The sequence below is a fragment of the Mauremys reevesii genome, linkage group 8, assembly GCF_016161935.1.
Source record: "Mauremys reevesii isolate NIE-2019 linkage group 8, ASM1616193v1, whole genome shotgun sequence".
In the NCBI taxonomy this organism is placed as follows: domain Eukaryota; kingdom Metazoa; phylum Chordata; order Testudines; family Geoemydidae; genus Mauremys; species Mauremys reevesii.
The window spans coordinates 75,958,308-75,982,716 of record NC_052630.1 but is presented as its reverse complement, the minus strand read 5'-3'; the positions used below and the strand labels follow the sequence as shown (position 1 = coordinate 75,982,716).

Below are 24,409 nucleotides of genomic sequence, written 5' to 3'. Positions count from 1 at the left end.
ACATGCTCCAGTCCAGTGATGCTGTAACTTTATAAAGTTATTTCCTGAAACTAGGATTTATAACGCCTTTTTTCAGACATACACTGAATTTTTAATTTAAAGAATGTCATGTCCATGTCTGAAAAGGATTAAATAAAGGTAAATGCTCATCTGAATTTTGGGGTAGGACCCTCAAATCATGAATTCTTATTTGAACATGTTAATGTTTTATGCATCTTACCCCACCACACACCTGCCAAGCCTTCTAGATCATTTGATTTACCTGTTGAGTCAAGATTTTACTTTTAAAGACACTGTACTCCAGGTCTTACTTTGCCTAAAATACAAGTTTTGATCAAAGTCCATGTAATCTGGTGGGTCTGTCTAGCAGCTTGGGGACAAAACAGTCAGCCACAGCCACCTCTATTTTAGCCTTCTATGCAGGCTTTTATATTCTTCCACCACACAAATGTAAGATATATAGAAAAGTAACAAAAAGGGATAGTCCTGACCTGGCCTGATACTGCAGGGTCCTTTACACCCTAGAAGTTCAAGAGGTCATGTCCTCCCCTTAGCCTCAGGGGGACCATATGGCCTACCCAACCTGTTACAGTCTTCTGCTGCTGGTCAGGGAAATGTCCGTCTCTCTCCTGTTCCGCCACCCTTACAGAGCTGTATCCTCACTTGTATCTTCCCACTGGGAATCAGTCAAATCATTATCTGCTGGTTGGCTTGTTCCCAACTTCTGCCAGGGCTTGCTGTTCCCTGATTCAACAGACCCTGTGAGAGGCAGACTGCCATACAACAATCATGTATATGTGGGACTGCCTAGTCCCCCAACCAGTACATCAGTTATATCATTTGGGATTATTCCATCTTATTCTGCAAATGTTTGATGTGCTGCAAATTTTTGTTCTGCAAAGGAAGCTGGATGTTTTGACAGTTGATTGTTAGAGGACAATTGTAACTTTCAATGAACGTGAAAAAAAGAGGGAGATGGATGTCAAAACCAAAACTAAGACAGTTGAGGTTTTTGGTACTGTGAAGAGGGGGCATCTTTTGCCTTCCCATTTTGGAAATTTTCCTGCCCAACAAGCACTTGAAAATTTGGGACAGAGGAGAGCTTGAATTCCTCATTCCCCATTACAGATACCTTTGTCAGCAGCTAGCTACGCCCTGCATCAATATCTACCAGTAGTCCAAGCATTGGATGGACACTATCTTGAGACTTGACAAAACGATCAATAATGAAACAAAATGTTTACTCAAACCACCAGACTTTAAAGTGATCACATGGAAATGAAAGGAAAGGAAACTGTTCCAAGATCCTGGAGCAATACTCAGGTGTGAAGGCTCAAGCACACATCTTTGCTTTTGGTTACATTCATCTCAGATTTTTGAAGGTTTTTTGCAACCATGAGCTAGAAACCGAACATGATAGATTTTGGAATACAATCATGCAGCTAAACTATGAGGGACTTGTGTGGTTATTTACAGTGTTACTTTATACTGAGGATCCTGGTTTTGATTTACCTTTTCCATTTCTAGAACCTTATCTTGCATCTCCTTCAGAGCACAATGGGATTCCGCTTCACTTAGTCTGGCTTGGACCAACTCTTTTTCCAGCTGTAGCACAAAGTCTTCACTGTAGCGGGAACTGCACTTATGCTATAAAGTTTGCAAATATACATTATCAAGTGAGAATAGTAGTGTGTAAAAGTTTTCACAGACTTAAATCTACAAATAAAGTATGCTCCTGAAAGCTGAAGATTAACAGCAGTATGCTTGACAGTGCAGATAGGTGCAGTACATATTTCTGTCCACAGCTCTTCTAATACGCTTCCATCCAGATTTATAGACTCAGATATCCTAGTGCTGTGCTTCTCAACCAGAAACACCCTAAACACACCCAAACATACAGGGCCACATCGTGAACCCCTTAATTTCATTGGGTTACTCACATATTTGGTCCCAGTGACGTCAACAGGAATATTTGTTACAGTAACTGATCACCAATGTGAATAAGGGGTTAAGTCTGGCACAGTGATTTTGTGATGTGCAAAAACAAGAGTTTATGGAAAGACTAGTTTGGCACAACTGTCCTAGTTACAGTCAGCCTATTAGTCAGAGACCCTTCTCCAATCCTAGTTACAGTCAGCCTATTAGTCAGAAATTTTCAGCAACCTTTAAGTACGCTTGAAAGATTACCACAGATCTTAGCTCAAATCATTGCTTACTTCAGTGATACAACTGGAATTGTGATATCCCGGGACTCCTGAAGAATCCCTCTCCTGCTGCTCCCTTCAATTGACTTGCCCATGATATTAAACCACCACCCACAACTCCAGTAACGAAATGTCATCCTTCTATCTCCCCTCTAAACTAGATTTTTTTTTGTAAAGTGGATAAAGCAGCCACTTCCAGCAGGGAGGCTTGACTGAGAACTTGTAACCAAGCAGGATGTTACTTCAGTGCAGTCATATTTCACTTTTTGCGACAGCCACATTATAAAAAAAGCATTTCTTTCAAGACTGCTTTAGCAGTGCAACAGAGGACTTTGGTGGCACCACAAAGCCAGGAAGAGTCACAAATAAATAGTCCCCTGCAGAAACTGCTTTATAGGCAATATCCCCCTACCTGAGAATTTCTCCATGAAGTTTATGGTTCTGTCATTTGGAAAAGATTGTTGTTTAAGTCTCCAAGAAAGCAGTGCTCTCTAGAGTTTTTAGATGCATAAGTGCTATGAAAGTCTAATTTGAGGGGCAACAGTTGAATATAGTTTCTATCATATAGTATCATTAACTATAATGTCTGGAATTAAGACATCTGTTTTACAGAATCAAAATCAGAACATTAGTTGTAATATATTTTAAACAAAAATACTTCCCATTTTGTCTATGTTTTTCTCCAACAATTTAGTTTCTGAATTAAATAGACTTTACAAAGCTATTGAAGCACAACATATTTTGGTAGCACTCTACACTTGGACTAGACACTGTATAGAAATAGGAAGACAACCCTCGCCTTGAGGACACAAGCTATAAAGACAGACAAGCAGTACAAGGTGAGCATATATAACATACAAGAAAAGGGGCCATGGTGATGGTTAGCCATTGTTTGATACATAAAAATAAACCTATTACATTTGTGAGTTGCATCATGGTCTTTAAATTCAGTGCCTATTACCCCAGAGGAAAACTTATGGTATCATAGTACAAGTTATATGCCTACAAATTGACAGAATACAGTTATAGAGGGAGGGGTTGTATACAAACCTCAAGGACCAAATCCTACTCAGTTTACTCATGCAAGCAGTCCCAGTGTGACTACTCATTTATTGCAAGCAAGTGTTGGCCCTAAATAACTATGACAGAACGAATATGCACTGTAACATTTAGGGACCATCACAAGTACTTTGCTGTGATTATCAGTTTTCCTTTATGACCACACTACTTGAATTCACATCACTTTTCCAAATTTACATAATTAAGCCCCAAAGTGAGCTTACTTCAAAAAAAAAAAAATATAGGTCCTTTATACCATCGTATCAATAACGCTTAGACTGTCAAACTTGCTCTGTTATAGGTTTCTTGTTCCAAGTTCTGTTTAAGATAGGACATGAAACAAGAAAACATGGCATTGTTCCTTTAGGTTGAAATCCTCATTTTACTTTTTATTCAAGGTTAATTTACAACAACTCATTTTTTGATGGGAAAGTGGAGACTTGAGAAGCTACTTAAAAACAGTAATTCCTGCTCCAAGGACATGATTTTTTAAAAAAAATAGAAGTTTGATGAGGTGCTTATTGAAAGTAAGCTACTTTATTTCTAATTTGGCAAGTTTAAGTCGGTTTTCATGTAGTCCATTGCACCAAAATGGTCCATGACATGTGGGAACTACTCTAATTTGTGTATGTTTTCTGACCAGTATTTTGTTTCTTATTGTTGTGATATCACAACAGTAACTGAACACAATTTTGTATTTCAATTATTTTATTTCAAGTCTGTTTTGCAAGTCATGAATGTGCCTACAGCAGACCTTAACTTTATGTTGATTGCCCAGCACAGTCAGAATAACCAGGAGCAGATTTTGCAGCATTCAGCGTGACAGCTTTTTGCTCATCAGATAATCATGATGAGATTAGAAGAGATTAGATTTTCCGTTCTACATAATGAATTACCAGAATCAGCATAATTTTAGATAAACAATAAAGAGTCTACTTAAAGGTGTGATTTTACATTGAAAATTTTGCAAAGTCAGAGCAACTTTGTTTTTAGATGCCAGTAACTTGCCCCTGGTCACACAGGAAGCCTGTGGAAGAGTGAGAAACTGAACCCAGATCTCCCAGTCCCAGTCCAATGGAACACTCTTAATCCTTGGGAAGATGTTACACAGATGCATGTGTATACTAAAAGTGTACCTCTACCATAAGTACAGCTCCAAGATACACAGAGACAAACGTAAGTGCTGGAACTAGGGAAGGTCTGGGTGCTCCTGCACCCTCTGGCTTCAAGGCCAGTGTAGTGGGGGTGTTGAGAGCCAATGGACCATACAAATTGTTCAAGCACCCATGGAGGCAAATCTCTAGTACTTTCCTCATTTAGCTTCACAAATGGATACATTACTCTAAGTAACCCATTCAGATGTTAAAAACTCAGGAACTTAATTTCAGCCACTATGAAACGTCTTTGGCAGCTGCCACATTGTCACACATGGCCACATTCCCCAGGAAATGCTTTTGCAGTGATCTACAGTGAAGACATTAAAACTACTGGCTCAGTGAAATCCAGGGCTGCTCACAGAGTTGCCTTTGGCCAGCAGCTGCACACTCAGTTTTGCTTATAGAATCAGGCACTATTTTTTCCAAACTACTTAGTTTCAGATTCTCCTTGGGTAAGTTACGTTTTGTTTTATAATTCTTTAACAATCAAGCTAAAAAGTTTGCTGCTATGCACACACACAGTATTAAAATGCTTTAGTGAATGAATTTGTATTCCCTTGGTCAACACTATGCTTTTCAATATCTCACATTCCGGCAGGTGTTCCTGAAAAAAGCTGAACTCTACAGCATTATGAACATAACTGAATATATGTGCATTAATCCCCTTCCAGGAAGCATCACTATTCAAATAGGACGTTTACTCCTTTAAATGTCTACTAAGTTTGAAAGCTAGCCATCATGAGCTTCTCGAAGATATTTGAAACTATTTTTCCCCTGGCTGCACAGGCCCTTAATTTTTAAATTTATTCAAATCAAAATTAGATTTATTTCTAAGTTATGTGATTTAGGGGGAAAATTGAGGTTTGTGTTCAATACACATTATAGTCTAATTGAATTAGACTATAAAATGCATGACAAACTTGCAAACTCAAAAGAAAATTTAAGAAATATTAAAAAGATCCTTTGCTTCCTCATAAGGTTCAAGTTAGAGCTGTGTCTAAGTTTTGAGAGATCGTTAGAGTGATCCCCAGCTTTTACAAATCCAAACAAATATTGTAGCATTAATATATTTGGTTTACCAAAAAAATAAAAAAAACTTAAAAAAAAATCTGAAGTTGCCTCATGGGAGAGTCAGCTTACTGGAAGATTTGTTACAATCAAAGTTTGACTCATCTCACCAACTCCCTTTAAAAAATTATCACATTTTTAGAATAAACTACTAACTTTCAAATTTTGCTAAATTTTGAACACAATTTCCTCCATATTACCTGCTAAACTGTAGTAAATTTGTGCTAAACTGTCTCCTTAGATTTAATCTTTAGGTTGCTCAATGTTTTCAGAGAACTTCGACAAGTTACTAAATTTTTTTCTTCTTTGAAATATATTGACAACAGACAACAGCTGTACCAACCAAAGTTTTTGGTTTGCTTTTAAAATTGTGTTCCATTTGGCACAAATGCTACCTACAACCTTTTTTATTTCAGAATATGGCTACCTTTACAATGCATTTGCTCCCCTTCCCCATTTGGCAATCTAATAAAACTTTTAGGTGGTTAATTTACACAGTTGCCCTATATTAGGACATGCAGTTTAGGATCTAGAACAGAAATTATATCTCAGCCAAATTTTCATGCCAGACTGCTACCTTAATATAATCGGCTATACAAAGAAAAAGGATCTCGTTATCCTATATATGAAACATTGTCAGATGTGATGTGTGTGTAAGATTTTTTCAGCATACAAAGTCATCAGTAGTAGTTTCAAGTCCGTCCCGTAATTGTCTGAAGAGAGCTTTAAGAAGTTTTCCCCTCCTTCCACAGAGAAACAAAGTCCACAAAAACTGCCCCAAAAAGAAGCTTTGTCAAGTTGTAATAGAATCATCTCTTTTTACTGTCAAATTCCTTACAAATATTTAGACTACATGTTTAAGAAGAAAAATCTCAAGGCTGCATACAAGTCAGGGTTCTGGTGTCAACAGGCACACTTGGGTAACGCACAATTTTATGTTCATTTGTAGTCTTGCAGAGCAGTTGTGTAGAAGATATTTAAGACAGAATATTTTACACAGGTAATCTTATCATAGGGCCTTTAGTATTTCATGTGAGCTTGAAATCTCAGATCTCACAACAGTTAGAATCAAATCTGGTCAGTATTTGAACATGAGTAATTGCACTTTTCACATCAGCCTGGCTAGCATAATTGCAACTTGGATAATACAGTCTTTCTACCTAAATCTGCTTCTGAAGTGTCATCTAGAGAAGTTTGCTTTCCCTCTTAAAGTCCATTACTGCTGCTGTCTAAAAGACTGCTGCATGAATACTTTCCATTTGTTATCTTAATGTTCAGTATCTATCAAATTTAGGCCCCAATCCTGCAATTCATGGCATACAGATGCAGATATGCACCCATACACAGTGAACTGCAGGACGAGGGACTTCAACTCTAAAATATTTATGGCGTGGACTGTACTTTTGAAATGTATGCAAGTTATACCATGCAAATACTTCTTAGTATGTAATGTCACTCAGAGATGGCTGTTAACGCATCACCAGTAAAATAATTTTTGAATCCTTCAGGATGAAGGACAAAGGAAGTTATAAGACTATTGACATCAAGATGTTCTAATACCCCCAAGAGTGGACCCACAGTAGTAAGCAACAGCATCAAAATAATGAGATGTCTCAATTTTCCTGTCAAAATTTATATAAATTTCTTTTGAACTTCAGATTTTAAATGTTATTAACTTCCACTAGGTGGTGCTGTGCATACATTCAAAGTTTTTGCAGCCACTGTATCTATTCCTCATGTTAAAAAAGTTTACTATGTAAACCCCACCAACATAAAGTCATTAAAAATCCAGGAAGGCACCAGTTCATGCAGCCTTGGCATCCAATCATCCCATTAACAAAACGCACCGACTCCTCACCTCCACAATCAACTCCTTTGCACTTTCAACATATAGACAATGACAATGCACACCAAATACACAGCTTTAACTCCAACCACAGATTGTATCTACAGAGAATATTGATCTCTCATGCACTTCCAGTCTCGTGCATTATTTGTACAACTGAAAGCATATGGCTGGAATCAAGGTTGCGGGTGTGACATTTAGGGCAATTTAGTACATGCACAGTGATTACAGGGCAAATGCCTCCCCTTATCCCCTGGCCTCACCATCCCTGCAATATCCATCCCATCCTCCACCTATACAGCAACTAATCTTACATATTTGGTGCCTCACAGTGCTACTGCCCAGTGTGCAGAGACTCAAGGGGGTGAAAGCAATGATGCCAGAGTTGGTATTTAAGAGGGCTGTGGACAAAGACTGTCCAGGGGGGCAAAGGTGGGGGTGTTCTCTGTACTTCATATGCTTGATGGATTCCCCCATCCTTATGCCTACTACACCAGAAAGCAGACGTGCCAAGGAGGCCCTTTAACGTCATTTTAGAAAGGGCTAGTTTTTAAAGTGCCAGCCTTACTAGTAAAACAACTGCATAATTAAATTCGCTTGCCCCATACACAATGAGTGAGTTTAACAAATTTAACAAAGTAAATTGCTAAAGACAGATCTTAGTCCCACTTTAATTGCAAATTTAAATGCAACACTAACTATGGAGATGCTACGGTATGTCCAGAAATACATTTAGATACAAACCCTTATTTTTTTGTCAGCACAGGAGAATATATTTTTGAAAACTTAACAAGTGGCTGTGGGTACAAAAAGTTTCATTTCAGTGGAAATGTACTTACTTGAATGCTTTAAGTCAAAAAAAACAGCCACAAGAACTTCTCCACCATTCCCACAATCCATTTTTTTTTATTGTTTAATGGGAAACTTGCCACAATTAAGCAAACCGTGATTTGTTATATGCCAGTCAGAGCTCTCTTCGCAGTTATGATCTAGTCAGACTACTTTTTCTTGTTACAACTACTCTGAAATGCAATATTTGGGCATTACAAATAGAGACTGCATATGCAAAAAATGCTTCAATTTCTACAAATTTGTATTCCAGTTGTATTTTGGGCATACAGATTTACCTTTGTCAAATGAAAAACATTTTCCAGCTTCCCAGATTGCAGGTGCAAGTATTTCCTGAGCTTTAGGGAAGGAATTGTGCAGTTAAGGCTGGAACTGGTAGGGAGGGCTACAGTTCTATTTTAAGTTGATCGTTTTCTTGTTGGTAATATCTAGTTGTACAACTGTGTGTTTTAGACATGTGCCAGAAGTGTCTAGGGCTCTGGACAGGTACTTTGTGATGCACGGTCTAAAGAGATATGGGAGTTTATACGCCAGTACACAACTTCTTTTCTTAAATGCAAGTTTAGACTGCGGAGGCACATCTGTATCTTTCAGGAGAAAATAGCAAATGCTCTGACAGCAGCTTAGAGCAAAATGACTCTTTGAATCCATTTTGTAGCAATGACCACTTAGTGAAACTTCCATATTCTACACAAGCTAGCTACAGTTTACACACCTACTTTATTTCTAAACATAAACCAAAATATGCTGCAGCAGCATAGTTAATGTTCTCCTTTAGTAAAAAGGGCTTTTTTGGTACAGCATAAAGTCTTAGCATGTCACTAGAAGCCTACAGATGATATCCCACTAACTGGTTTACAAAAGCTAATCTCAGGAAACAACAAAATGTCTAAGTAGGTAGAAAAATTAAAATCATTCCATGTTAAATTATAACAAGAGGCTAGGCAAAGGTTTTACGAATCAAGTCGCAATTCCTGGACTTAATTTTTGAGGCCTACAGAAAAATATTGAAGGAAAAATTACTTGTCTGATGAGTGCATAGGATATATGTAAAGAAGTTTAATTTAGTCTATCAATTAAGTCAAACCACACTATTAAATGGTCTATCATTCTTACAAGTTGGATTTTGTATAATTTCATGAGTGCAGATAGTATGATAAACAAAATATTTACAAGGACAGCACAGAGATCGTGCCATGACCAGTAGAAATAAACAAGTGAATGAGACAGATGAGATGAAGTGCTACCAGGCTCCTTACCCATTGTTGCTGCTGGAGCTCCCTGATGGTATTCTCAGCTTGCTCCAGTTTAGTAATGGACTCATCACTCTGCTGTTTGATGGTGGCTAGCTCCCGTTTTATGAGGTAGTTTTCCTCAGCCTCCTGGGCCCTTGTCACTTGTCCCTTAGGACATAATTTTCTTTTTAAAGCAGTTGAGGACAGATCCAAGACAGACTGCCTTTGTGATGCTTAGCCATTTACTTTGCGATATTAAATCTCACAAACAGCACAGAACTTAGTTACAATTGATAACAATTTAGTAAAATGTAGCAGTTTAGTACTGCTCTAATTTGTGAAATTAAAGCTTACCATCTTTTAGCAAGTTCAGTTGTGTACTTGCATTCAATAAAATTCAGTTCATGCAATGTTACTCTGTTATACATGCACCGGTTTGCTAAGAGTTTTCAGCGTTCAGTTTAAGGGTAAGTGTTAATACAATGCCACAGAATCCATGGATTACAAACTTCATGTTAGAAAAATATTACAACGTGCAGATGTCAGATTGTTCTATTTTTAGATGCTGATGCTAAAAATAAACAAAATTCTAATAAAGAATTAGCTAAATATTTTATGTCCAAATTAAGTAGGTAGGGTTACATTTCAAAATAAATGCATGGAACTATCCATGCATTAAAATAGTGTTTTCCATTTTGAGGATGGGAGGGGAGGTATAAGGTAAAATACTTAAGGACTATACCTGTATCAATCTATCTGCCAAGGAAGCACTTTCCTACAAAAAGGAAAAATTTAGACAGGAAGATAAGGGAAAAGAAACAAAAACAGAGGAGAGGTAAGAGTGACAAATTAAGATCCAAGAATGAATGTCACATTCTACCCATTTTCCATACAAACAGTAATCTTTCAGGACTGACTTTTCATACAAATTAATACAATTTATGTTTGAAAGTCACTGCAATGATTACTTTCTGTATCAATCTACAGCATTCCATCTTAGCAATCAATGTAAGGAGGTTCTCAAAGCCAGACTAAGAATTTAAAGCTCGTCTAGAAGAGACTGGGTATTTTGATGTGAAACATTTTCTGTTTAGTCATTTACACTAGATAGTAATGCAGTATCTGAAATATTCTGAATATGAACATGCATGTACAGATTTGACCCATGGTTATACCATGAAAGGAAGGCATAATCTAATCATATTTAAAACTCCACTAAATGCAGAGGTGTTCATGCCATATCAAGACTCCCAAGAGGTAAAAGCAAGAAAGGTAAATGATGCAAAATGTCAGGCATGAAGAGCCAATGACTTATTCTAAATGAGGTTTAGTAGCCAATAGTTTGCATTAGTACATTCTAGCAATAACTTAGTTTGCTAGTTTAACACATCTTGCTCAAGTTCTACAACAGAAAAGTTTTCCTAGATCTCCAAGTACTCTGACAAGCATTCTATCCAAAGCAGTTCTGCTTAGCCAAAGAACCCACTCAACCTTTCAGGCAAGTGCAGTTTCAAGTCTATTCTCCTCTAATGCACTTACATGTTTTTCAGATTCTCTGCAACAAAGTAGACTCCCCCCATACAAATTACTACTTCCAGACAAAATATATTGTTAAACTATCAAAAGAAAGTTCAGTCACATTAAGAGAATTTAGTTCTTATCTATATTAAGCTGATCACTTAGCTGTTTAAATTAGGTTCAAATGTTCCTCATGGAGTCACAATTAAGTCATCTATATTATGACTATTAGAGTTTTTTTGAGAAGGAAAAGCATCTCTCCTCTCACAACAGGTGCACTTAACATTCCTATTGGTTTGAAATATATTGCTGCTGTACAGCTATTTCCCTATTAATAGGGAATCACTCCTAAACTAATAGAATTGTTAAAAAATGAAAGACACTTAAGAGCAATCACTAATACAGGAATACTCTGAAGATGAAACACTGCAACATTTGCTTGAAGTACACAATTACCAAATGCTCTCATGTTTGATTGAGTATATTAAAAACAAAGCTTTCTATAAATTTATATTCAAATTCCTCTGAAAGATTTCTTGTACTTTTATTTGTAAAACTGCAATATTTAATGGAAATTCACTACTGAGTGACTTGTTGCCATCAGCCTCTAGTAGTCTCAAAAATAGGCTTCTCTTTTCATGCAAGAGGGGTAGCCAGTTAGTTTGTATCCACAAAAAACAATGAGGAGTCCAGTGGCATTTTCCCTCTCTTGGTATTGATACCTCATCAATTACTGGGAGTGGACCTTAATTGGCCTTGTTAACACTGGTTCTCCACTTGTAAGGTAACTCCCCTCTCTTCATGTGTCAGTATATTTATGCCTACATCTGTAATTTTCACTCCATATAGCTGAAGTGGGTTTTCTACCCATGAAAGCTTATGCCCAAATAAATCTGTTAGTCTTTAAGGTGCCACCAGACTCCTCGTTCTTTTCATGCAAGTTTTGCCAGTATATTATCAACACTAAAAGTAGAAACATTCCCAAAGTCTTTTCTTTAAGCCAATATTTTCTTGCCCAATTTTTTGCTTCATGAATGTTGCACTCTTATTTATAGTGTGGTTTCTTGCAAGTTAATGTTCTCTATTGCTATAACAAATTAGAATTTGACATAACAGTGCCTTTAACAGGTGTTGTATCGATTTACCATTTGAAATGGGTTATGTCTCTGGGGGGCATGTAAAGCCCCAGGAAATGACTAGTGCACAAAGACTGCTATGTGCTCTACACAGGTGTCTGATTTAATCTGGGAAGTGAACAATTTAATATTGCAACTTGGAAGAAAAAACCACTTACATTTCTAAACCTACCACCAGATCAGAGATACAAATTTACAACCAGAATTATGATTTCAGGATATGGACGGAGAGGTTATCCATGAGCAGTGCCTGTATTTTGACAATACATCAATACTGGTTTACTTTTATAATCTGATGCGCTTTCAAAAAATAAAATGAAATCCACAGAGTTGTACTAAAGTCCAAGGGTTAAAGTCGTCTAAGACGTTTAGATCGATCTGAAAGCCTACCCAAGTCTTTCCTGCCTCTGACCAGATTTTCTAATGTAATACACATCCATGCAAGAGGCCAGAGTACCAGGCATCAGGCTTCCCAGACTGAATTAGACTGGGAGTGCTGAAACAGCCTATTAGACTTTTGGAAGTACAGAGACTGGTGGAACCTGCATTCATCTCTATCCTCTTTTTACTAGCTCACAGTGAGCATTTGCTGGCTCTTCATTCAGCCCTCACCTGAAGTGGCTAGAAACTTAGGACTTTGGATAGTTAAGAATCCCCCCAAACTACGTGTACTCTAATCCTTCTGTATTTTGCAGAGATCCTTCTGATGCATGGAATGCAATTCCACAGAGATGAAGTTGGGATTTTTAAATTATATGCAATTCTATCCATTTAGTACAACGCTAAGATACAAGTTTTAAGGAACACTGCATTTGTAAGCAGCATCCATAGCACTATATTATTGCCATGTTATTCAGCTAAGTAGAGTTAACAAATACTGCAGAATAGTGCACAAAAATGTATAAACAAGTTACAGTTATGAGGTAACCATTTCATGTATTCAAGTTTGTGGCAATTATGTAGTAAAGATACAGGCTAAATCTAGTCACTCATGTACTCACTTTTTCTAGTGTTTCAATGCGCTGTTTTAAGAGTCTGTTTTCTGTTCGTAATCTCTGTAAAAGCAGCAAGATAGTTTTAAATGTGCATGTGGGAGAATATGTACTAAACAGATAGATAATCAAGTGACAACAAACTCAAACAAGTTTAAACAATTTCTTAAAATAAAAAAACCATGAAATACATAAATAAAACAAACAAACAAACAGTAACAAACAAACAGTAACAAACAAACAGTAACAAACAAACAAACAAACAGTAACAAACAAACAAACAAACAGTAACAAACAAACAAACAGTAACAAACATCCCGTTCTCTCTCACACACACACACACCATAGAAAATATGGAAACTGGATTTGTTAAAGGTTGCAAATTTGGTCTCAACTTTGCTTTCTAACAAAGGGTATTAAGTATTAGTCAAGCTGCCCTGCCTACATAACATTTGAGAGAGAAGGCTGTTCAAGCTTCCATGGTAAGCAACATTAGCTTTATAAAACTGATTATACAATTCAGACAAGGCCAGATTAAAACTAGCTAGCTGGAATTCAAGAAAGTTAGTGGTATCCTGAAAAATATTTTCCTTAGTCCCAAAAGTGAAAACATCCCCATCACTTGGAGAGAAAGCGAGTAGGGGAATGGGGGAGAACATTTCTTGCAGGTCCCATGCAGAAAACTACTAGTGCCAGCTTTAGCTGTAGAGGGGATTTCACCAGTTTAAGAAAATAGCCTATAATGGCTCTTCTAAACTTTCTGCATATGCACAAGAGCATAGTTTGTTCATGCAGTTGTCATAACTGTATGTGAAGCCGATGTGGGGCTTTCAGTGGCCACTTACACACAATCATGATAATTAACTGCATACAAGTTAAGCATGTATTTATCCCTTTGTTCAAAGCTGCACAGGATAAAGTCAAGTTTAGCGTAACTAAACAATCTTCACATTAATAGTGGTGCTAAAGATTACAGTTACTATACTGAGAATCCCAAAGGTTTGTTCACTGTATTCTTTTAATTAACGTACTATTGCCAAATCTCTTTGGGCATAACAGGGAAGCAGGCCTAAAAATTTTCAAAAAAGTGTTTAGATATAGTGACTCAAATGCTGACCATCCATCCTCTCAAAGTCAGACTCCTATAAAGAATCTAAAGTTGTGTGCCCGAAGACAGATACTCTCAATCTCTAGTAACTTTTGAAAATTTAGGCCAAAATTTTATAACAACTTTGCACTTCATCAGTGCTTTTTAATCAAAAGATCTCAATATGTTTTCAGAACATCAATTACTTCCACACAATACCAATGTGCAGAAGGCAAGAACCCCCATTTTTTCAGATAAACAGGCACAAAAATGGAAGTGACTAGCAAAGACCACAAGAGTGACAGACCTGGAATTAGAACACAGATCTCCCAACTTCCAGTCCTGTCCTTTAGTTTAAAGACCAGCTGCTCCTTTAATTTACTACCCCCAAATTGTTATAAGTCCCTGAGTATGTATTTTGTTCTCATATAAACCTGTAACCTGTCTGATTTAGATCTGGGTTTTAGGTAGCTCAGCTGGACCTACTGCTTTGTCAAACTAACAATTATTTTGTTGATGCGTTTTACTGGTATGTGCAAATGATTGTTATGAGTATTAAGCAGTTAATTTTAGAAACAGAGCAGCATCGTGTCTGCTTATACGCTGAATGCACAGCCAGTATCTGCGGCATGTGTGCCTGAAGTGAGAATGAAGTCTGCAATGAATACAATACAGACATCAGGAAGAAGGGATTCAATAGATTATTGCAATAAAGAAGACCAACAAAGGGAGTTTTACCTCCCTCCCTCCCTCAACAGGAGTTTTGCTGGAAGCAGCAGGATGGATGTCTACCACAGAAGTGAAAACTTTTTAAAATATGCCTTTTTATAAATATCAGAACTGTTTATTCATGTTCAGCCTTTTATTCTTTTACAGAAAGGACATATTACCCTAACAGTAATGTTAATTTATTTTAACATCTAAGAATAGATTAAGATTGTGAAGCAATCTGAAACAGTTTCAATATTTAATCTTGAATATCCTAGCATAACCCAGGTTAGCAAATTTGTTGCATACCCCATGACATCTCCCATCACCACTGGGCTTCTCCCCTAACAGGATATTGGAAATTGTTGTTTTTAGAGCCAAAGATGTGATCTCATTTTCACACAGCTTTTAGTGACTGGGGGAGATGGATCAAACCCAAACCTATGTCCAAGCAAATGACCTCAGAAACATTACTAAAGGGAAGTTTAAAATTTTGATTTTGTCATTGGTTTTAACATTCACCTAATGAACCGAACGTAAATATCTGATCTTGGCAAGACTAAGGATTTGATTTTCTTTTTGCATAATAATGTTCACATTACTTTTGAAATCCAACCATCAGAAGATTGCAACATTGCAAAGTATCTTAGGATGTTTTAAAAACATCTTCACTAACTATACATTGTTTGTCATTAATTTAGCAATGTATAGATTCTGTATGCTTTGTGGTATGTGTAGCTGGATAGAGAAGCTGGTGGGAAACGAGACAAGGGTTTGTGATGACCCATGACTGGAAATGAATATATTGACACTCATGAAGGGGAATCTAGCTCAAATTGTAAGGCTAAGAGTACAAAACCAGCAAAAGCTTGTTTTTGTCACTAAAGCAAGTAGATACATTAAATGAATACAGACAGGAAGCTGGTCAGTTGGTAATAAGGTGCCACGTTTGCAAGGACTTTTCAGAGCAGAACTGAACTTTAAAGGTTCTTTTTAAAATGTTATATATGTTAATTCCAGAAACTCAAGGATGAAAACTATCAGAGTAAAAATTTGCCAATATTTTGCTTCTGATTTCACACCTCAATGCACAAGAAATTCAATGTCTCGCCAGCAGATGATGCATTGCTCAAACATGTCAGAATTTTTTTAAAATGAGGGTTAAGCTTCTTCCCTATCATTTACATTTATTTTTTCAGAAGATCCTCTGTGGGACACCCACACCTGGATAAGCATGTTACAAACTTATTTGTAGCCATGCTTTAATTACCAAAAAAGCAGCATTTCACATCATTTCTATATAATGTATCTATTTCCATCAGAATTCCAATGAAGGGACGGAATACATTACAAACTTCCTCTTTGAACCCACAGCCCAAGTACAACTATTGTCATTCTAGTAGCTCACGAAATCCACCATTGCAGATATCCCAGATCAGACTAGTATCCCACCCCGCAAGCCAACTGCTCTTCAGAGACATTTACACTGCTGTGTCATGCTTACTTTAATTTCAACTTGTTCTTCCATTTCTTTAGTTTTTATTGTAGTGTATTCCTTTTCTAACCTAAAAATAAAAAAATGGTAAATATCTATTAGAAATATTAGAATTGATTTACTGCCTGGTATATGGATATGCCCAATAAACAGCAGAAAAATGTACATGCCGACAATGATTGACATTTCCTTTGTTTAATGTAACTGCTTGAGAGTTGCCTGTATGTTTTTCCTTATAGTAAGCTATCTGAAAAAAAAATTATAGGGCATCCCCAAGTAAATGAAAGCATTTAAGTATCTGGCATCCAATCCAAACCCACTGAATTCAATGGACAGACTCACTGATTTAATTGGGCTTTGGGTAAGTTCCCTAAAGAGCTCAAGCCTACTTAATGCTCCAGGAAACTGACTATTGAACAGTTTTCATGATCTTGCATTGTACAGAAATTTGACCTTTTTTTTAAAATTAGAACTCATTTGTATTTTTGTAGTTGATGGATTCTGAGCTGCCCTGTATTATTAATACTGTATGTTGGCCTGGTTGTTGGGATGTTGATTTATAAATACACTGAGTTACCTCACTAGGAAAGAGACGGAATACCAGATCTATTGGCTTTAATTATTTTGCCTCCTCTCCAGCCAATCTACAAAAATGGTTGTATCATGAGAGGAAAAGGCTCATGAACACAGAAGGACACAGGAACTCTGGCAGGTTTCGGAGGTACCAAACTGAACACCCTCCTGAGGATGTCTGAAGTTAGGCATGCCTAAGTTACCACAAAGGGATGATACAACTTTAGATAGGACAGATGAGTGTAGACAGGTTTTTAAATCCGCTCTAAATGCCTTTGCTCCTACTGCAAAACAAACAATACTTTGGTTTTAAGAAGGTGGTCTGATCACTGTACACCACTGATCACCAGTGATTCCCCAAAAGGGAAGAACCAGCAGTGCACAAACTCATTTGGCTTTGCAAAGTAAGAAATGTAGATACAGGGCCCAGTCTCAGAATGGGACAATTGCACAATTCCACTTCAGGATAGGTAGAGGCATGATACACAAGACCTGAGGGGGGTGCACTCAGAGATCAGAAAGGGGACAGAGGTGAACCTAGCCTTGTAACCATGACAGTAGTACTGAGCTCTTAACCAGCAGTAAAAAGTTACAACTGTTCAGATTACAAACAGCACTCATCTTGATCATACAAGCAATCCTCATTGTTGGGCGAATGGATTTTTCACCTCTAGAAAATCTAAGTCATAAGTATGAATCCAAGACTAATATTTTTCAAAACTGTTTTTTATATTTTAGTTTATATGCTGTTTACAAAAGTCAGTGTAATTTATGAGGATCGTGCAGCTTTTCAAAAAAGTATTTTAGATTGCTTATTTTTCCTCTGAGCCATTTTAGTTACTGTAATCAGCAAAAAATAGTGATTACTAGTTTTAGAAGAATTATTATGCTGATAAAAATGTATACATACTATTTGCTGGAACTAATATATTTAGGGCATAAAATACTAGAACTACTTAACAGGGAAAGCGCAAAATAAAATACTGGGCAAATATCTTTACAGATTCACAAAGCAAGAGGCAACAGTACAGTATTTTCTCAAAATGGAGCACATACTTTTTCATCTTTTTTGCATTGTATTTGACTTGGTAAGATGCTTGGATTAGTTTGTCTGGGCCACTGTCAAACTGATGTGGAATGACCTTTTGAAAGTGCTAAAAAGCAATTCAGAGAATATAAGTAATTAGTATTGGCAAATACATATATTCATGGCTTTCAAATGAACTTGCATTTAATACTTGATTGTAAATTTAATTTACCTGTAACATCCCTTCCATGTCAAGTTGCATTAATTCTGCTTGGTTCATCTGAAGAACTGCTAGACCTACTCGAAATACTATTTCTAAACCCTGGAAAGAGAAGTTTAAAAAAAAAAAATGAATTGCTGGAATTCCTTAAAGCAGAACAATAACCAGCTTACATAGTGAGGTAGGGAGCTGGCCCAGCCGCCTGGCCAAATCCCAGAGTAAGTCATGACAATATGCCTTCTTAAAATCCCATTTAAGTTACAGTCAGTCTTGCACTCTTCACCTCACCCTAAATTTATGCAGTGAGGATTAAACACTGCCAAAAAAAGCTACCATACTCGTCTCAGAAGTGACAGCCTTTCAGTGGCCGGTGAAGTAAGCCCATTCACATACAGGGTACTATACATGTGCAACCTTTAATAAAGTCTTATATGAACTTTTTGGTAAAAACAGTGCACCTCTCTCTCAGGAAAGAAGTGTTAGTTGTATTATACCACTTCTGAAATAATTTAAGTAGCTATTTAAATGGTCCTTTGTAGCTACAAAGGAATGAGAGACACGTTTACAGTTCTGAAAACACTCTTGATGTAGGACAATAAGATGTACATTGGCACCTATTGGTGCTAAAAGTTGTGAGTTTGGAGAAGCAGCATTTAATGTGAAAAAAATGTTACAAACTGAAGCCTATGAAGCTTAATGTTTTCATTTTGAATTTGTGAGAAGTGCCAGATTGACAGTCCTGCAGAATAACTTCTTTATCTGCAGGTAAGATAATCACCAGGCAGCTGCTGCCTTCCAACATTTCCTCTGCCTCCTCTATATCCTCCTCAAGCTCTCTCAACTTTGACCAGAATGCAGCATTTCTGCCCACGGAACTCCATTCCTTTACTGAAAGAGTCTGATGTTCTAGCTGTGAGATGAACACCTGTCTACTACAAACTAGTGCTGCCCATTTCATCCAGAGCATGGGGTCAGATGTGATCAACATTTCATTGCTTTTTTCCGCTTTAACACTTCTGACTCTGTGGTATAAGTTCATCCAAAATAGATTAGCCTTTTCTTCACAAAATACATACAGAGAAAGACTGGTTACCTAACAAAACAATGAGATAAAAACATGCTTACTTTCAAATCTGCATGCAAGACCCCCCAGAAAAGTAGCATTTACACAACTACCTAACTGACAGCATTGTTGGAGTGGTGAATGTATTACAGATATTTGCTTACCTCAGACATAAAGATATCAAATATTCTTGTTGCAATTGGTAGTGGAAAAGTTGTAAGAAAGATAGTTAAAAACCATGATGAGGCATACATAGAAGTATGGAAACTCTGAGACTGAAAGTGCACATAAAGCTCCGGTAGTTGCTCCTGGGAGAGAGGATCAGAAAGTACATATTAAACAAGAACTAATGCCACCTCTTACAGTTTCAGTTAATGCGGGGGCGGGAAGGAGAAATCACTGACATTCAATGAAGAATGCAAGTCCAAGAGTTTGTAGGATACAAAAAAATGTTTAAGCATTTATACAGATTACATACAATTACGTTAGAAAAAAAGATTAAAAATAACAGGTACACGAACATGAGGATTTATACAAGCCAACCGCTGCATGACTGAGGTAAAGAAGCAGATAGCAGGCATATTACATTGGTATCTTATAGGATTTCTTTCATCTGCCTCTGAAGCACTGGCACGACCCAGTGTCAGAGAGACTACATTAGCAAATGGACTAGTCTGATCTGGTATGGCCATTCCTACGGCCCTAAATATTATTAATTCTTTGGGGGAGGGGGGAAAAAAGTAGCTCTCCCCCTCCTCCTTGGCTCATGCAGTAGGAGTTCCTCTTGCAGTTTTAATCTGCTTATAAGCAAATGTTTTGCCCAACATCTGAAAAAAAATATTTTATAGTACAAGTGTACAACAGAAGTAGGCTAATAACTAATTAACTACATAAGATACTATACATTTAACAGCTTTTACAGTTACCTGTATCATGTATTCAAACTGGTACATACAAAGGCCCAGCTCAGCCATACTTGGTTTAAAGAGTTCTCGAAGTCTATAATCTTGCATTAATTTGACAAACACACAAAATGCTTCCTCTTCTGGCATCTATATTAGACAAAGGCACAATGAAAACTTATGGACACAAGCCAAGACATGCCAATTTTTTCATTTTTTTTTTTTTTAAACCACAAAGGACTTATAACCAATTATGGTTTACCCAGAAGTACACAGGCTAATTTAGGATTCATACTGGAGTTATTCAAAGTAAATGCACATCCCTGTTCTGACAGCATGAACCTAAGAGAATCTACATAGGGAACAAATATATAATAATAGGCTCATCAATTTAGTAGAGAAAGATAAACACGATCCAATGGCTGGAAGTTGAAGTAGACAATTTCTGACTGGAATTAAGGCAAACATTTTTGAACAGTGAGTGTAATTAACTATTGAAACAATTTACCAAGGATTACAGTGGTTTCTCCATCACCGAATATTTTTAAATCAAGACTGGAAGTTTTTCTAAAAAAGATCTTCTCTAGGAATTATTTTGGAGATGTTCTAGGACTAATACAGGAGGTCAGACTAGGTAATCACAATGGTCCCTTCTGGCCTTGGAATTTATAAAGCCTATTCTAATCTAGAGCACTGACGCTCTAACTGTGAAATAAAGAGACCGCTCTGAAGTTTGGCACATTAATTCAAATGACACTTTGTGGTCACTCAGCAATTAAGGTCGCTGAAGTTGAAATGAGTAAGAGCTAGGGTAACACTGAAGTAACTTTTGAAAAAAGTTTGAGAAATAAGTGTTCCCCCCTCCATTGAGAAAGGTCACTCCTTATAGGAGATGCTTCTTGGGAAGGACAGAAGCAAAGAAAAAAAACTAATTTGACTAAAAACTTTAAATGTCCTTGACTAGCGAAGTATCTGGCAGTCCACTGTGATAAAGAAATTATGGAAAAGGAAATATACAGAAAAAAGAATCCCATCACATGGTACTACGCGGTGTTCTGCATTCTAGTAAAACATTAGAGGTTCTACACATTTGACATAATACTCTGTTTACCTGCATAAGCAGCAGCCCAACTATAAAAGCACTTCCTTGACAGTATCCAACCTCACGATCCACTAAAGAATAAGCCTAGAAGATAAAAATCTTTAAGATTTTGAAAAGCAACAATTAAAACACTTATTTCCACACTGGTTGCTGTTTTTCTGCTTTTGTTTCTAGCTACTAAAGGTGATGGTCAACTTTTATCCAACTCTTTCAGTAGGCAGAAGCTTAAAATGCCAAGCAAAGTGACTTGTGCTTGAACTGAACACAATACTTGAGTGGTTAACCTCTGAAATACAGACACGGTCCTTCCTGTTAGAGCAGTCATCTGACAACAGAAGCTATTTTGGATCAGCGTCTAAAGAGCAAGCTCCCAAGGGCAGATTAAAGGTTTGAAAGATTTTCATTTTGGAATGAGTACATTGGCCATATTCAAATAAGCATTTCTAAACGCAAACTGTAAAGGCTTTTAAACTTCAAGATAGCAGCAAATCCTTAATGGTTCTCAGTATAGCAAGACTGTGAGACTCCTATGTCAGCCACAGATATTTGTCAAGTTATGGATTGTATATGGAAAGTCACTCAAAGCTGTGCCCTTGTTCAGTCATTAGTTTTGTATCCTCAAGTGGGCTACAGAAAAGGGTTTCAAAAAGTCTCCTAAACTAAGACATTCTACTTGTGAAGTTGAAGGACCAAAGCTTCACGTTTGCCAGGCTGTTTCCTTGTTGATTGCTCTGTTCAAGGCCAGTTTACATTAACAATTTTTCCTTTAACTCCACTAGTTGAAACAGATGGCTAGAATGATTTCCTCTTCCTAGTCTGCCTGAAACAGATCATGATAGCAAGGGAGCAGCATTAATGGGATCACAGCACTTGCACATATTTCAACAAATAATCTGGCCTTCAGAGTACCCTTCCTTCTCTGAAGTCCTAATAGATTACAGAATTTCTATTTAGAGGTCAAATGATCTAGTGGTAGCATGATGCTTCAGAGGACTGAACTCAATTCTATGTTCCCTAGGCCAGCATAGAGCAGAAGCATTTCATGTTATTTCTGTCACCCGCTTTTGAAAGGGATGCATGCAGTCTTCAACCAGAGGAATTTGTTAATTTTAGGACGATACAAGGGCAAACCTGGGCAACAGGCTGCACAACACTATCAGCTCTTCTCTCCCAACCCGTCACCCCCAATTCCCACAGCTGTCATGACAGAGCCTGGCCTACAGAGGGAGTAGTTCCTGTCTGCAGCACAGTTATTGTGGGGGGATTTCACTGAGGAGCAAATGCTATGGAGTTAAGAGGTAGACACAATTTTCATGAGTTTTCAGTTGGCTCTAACTCTAATAAGAGTAGCTAAGGTTTATTGGGTTATGGAATTTTGGCAGCAGGCCATTTTTTCTGCTGGATAAGGATTTCAGCGTGGGGCCTGGACAATCTTTTTTCCTAAATTAAGCCTCAAAATAGTTAAGTCAGCTAATAAATGCAAGGAAATTCTGGATAAAATATTACTCTGCAGTTAGAAGTCATCTTGTTCTTCAGCACTGTAGCAAACTCAGATCAGTCTGGATGTTTCCTTCACTTTGTGCTACAACACCTAGACTCAACAGGATTGTTTGAAGATTGAATGGCACTTCTAATTTTCAAGTTCTTGTTTTAGCCAACTGTCACAATGTGTGTGTTTTGTTTTACTGCACAAGCTATTTCCATTATGCTGTTAGTATTTAGTATTGATTTTATCTTAATCTAAGCTAATCAAGTAAATATTTTCTACTGCTGATAAAGTGAAGTTATTCCTATAGCTAAATATACAAATATCTGCAAGCCATCTTTGAAACTGGGCTATCAAGAGGTAAAACAATTTTTATACTAAGTTACAGCCTTGAAAGTTCTATTGCCAAAGACTAGCAGCTCTTAAAGATGCTGCAACATTGATATGGTTATTTGTAAAGCCTCCATCAGTGTTCCAATATTGTATACTCAAAGAACCATCATTAACTTACCTTCATAACATTAAATAAAACCTCCTGCCCAAGACTGTCTTTTTCTTTAAAAAAATCATGTTCAGGATATGTTCTAGCAATGTCCCTTCTTATCAGTTTTTCACAAGGAGAAGTCATTTTCAAAAGCTCTGAATATTGATCCTTTATTGGCATGCTTTGAGCACTGCATAAAAGCTGCCAAACTATTGCTCTAAAATGATGGGGTATCCCTTTTCGAACAAGCTCCTAAAGCATAAGAAAAAGGAAAGGAAACTCATTAGTGCTTCCTACAGTATAAATATGTAAATTTCTAAAACAAACTACAATGAAATTATATTTTAAATCTCTTTTGTGAAGGAAATTTCTCAAGATTTAAGTTGGTTTACAAAGGAAAAGTACTTTCTAAAACAATTACATAGTCCACACTAAGTGCTTGAGAGATGGGTGTTTAAATGGTGATGCAACTAAACTCAGCTTTGTTTTCACTTAATAGCAAAAGAAAGGAGCATTGACCAAGAAGATGCCAGGAGTATGATTACTATGCAACTTAATAAACACTAAAAACTTTTTAAGTGTATTTTCAGGGGATAAGTAATTACATTCAGTAGTCTAGCAAATCAGGGTACCTATTTTCTGAGCATCTAAGTAGTTGCACATACTTTCAAGCACCACCACCACATGACTACTATGCACCAGAAGTTAACTGATGCAGTTACAGTATTTTAACATTCCACAAAAAAATGCCTTTAAGAGACAACACCCTTTGTTACATTTGTAACCTTTGATTCAGAAATGAGAAATCTTTGGTTGGAATAAATCCCCAATGAGCTAAAATTTGAAAATTAATAACAAAATGGTTACATAGTATTGCCAATAGTGATATTTGCCAAACTTATAATTTTAGGCGTGTTAGGCTACAATGTTAATATGGTACAACAAAAGTCCTACTTCTATATTATTCAGATACGGATCTGCTTGACTAGAGACAATATCCACCAGAAATTCTTGCTTTTTTTTTAATTTTTTTGCTTAATTTCACTGATGTCAGTGCTTCAAATATTTTTTAAAGCTATTTGAACATGAATTCAGAGACAAAGGCATACCAAGAGGGTAATATGTTCAGGTTCTCTGACTTTTTTTGGTTCCATGTTATGGGACATATAAATTCTCTCAGAAGAGACTGACAGCTATT

The 24,409-nt window shown here is 36.9% G+C and overlaps 1 protein-coding gene across 10 annotated transcripts in view; it reads right to left on the bottom strand.

The window, feature by feature from the left end:
- The window catches only part of EVI5 (ecotropic viral integration site 5), a 131,570-nt gene that overhangs the window by 74,641 nt on the left and 32,520 nt on the right, over positions 1 to 24,409 (bottom strand). For 7 of the 10 annotated variants that reach the window (XM_039485077.1, XM_039485079.1, XM_039485080.1 and 4 more), the window contains 11 exons: positions 23,239 to 23,463; positions 21,251 to 21,325; positions 20,164 to 20,289; positions 19,402 to 19,545; positions 18,187 to 18,276; positions 17,984 to 18,081; positions 16,364 to 16,424; positions 13,074 to 13,127; positions 10,161 to 10,193; positions 9,443 to 9,586; positions 1,513 to 1,647 (listed from right to left, as the gene is read on the bottom strand). In XM_039485077.1, coding sequence (XP_039341011.1) covers positions 1,513 to 1,647; positions 9,443 to 9,586; positions 10,161 to 10,193; positions 13,074 to 13,127; positions 16,364 to 16,424; positions 17,984 to 18,081; positions 18,187 to 18,276; positions 19,402 to 19,545; positions 20,164 to 20,289; positions 21,251 to 21,325; positions 23,239 to 23,463 — 1,185 coding nt within the window. The remainder of the gene's footprint in view (positions 1 to 1,512; positions 1,648 to 9,442; positions 9,587 to 10,160; positions 10,194 to 13,073; positions 13,128 to 16,363; positions 16,425 to 17,983; positions 18,082 to 18,186; positions 18,277 to 19,401; positions 19,546 to 20,163; positions 20,290 to 21,250; positions 21,326 to 23,238; positions 23,464 to 24,409) is intronic. The other 3 variants (XM_039485078.1, XM_039485082.1, XM_039485083.1) reach the window with 3 other exon arrangements.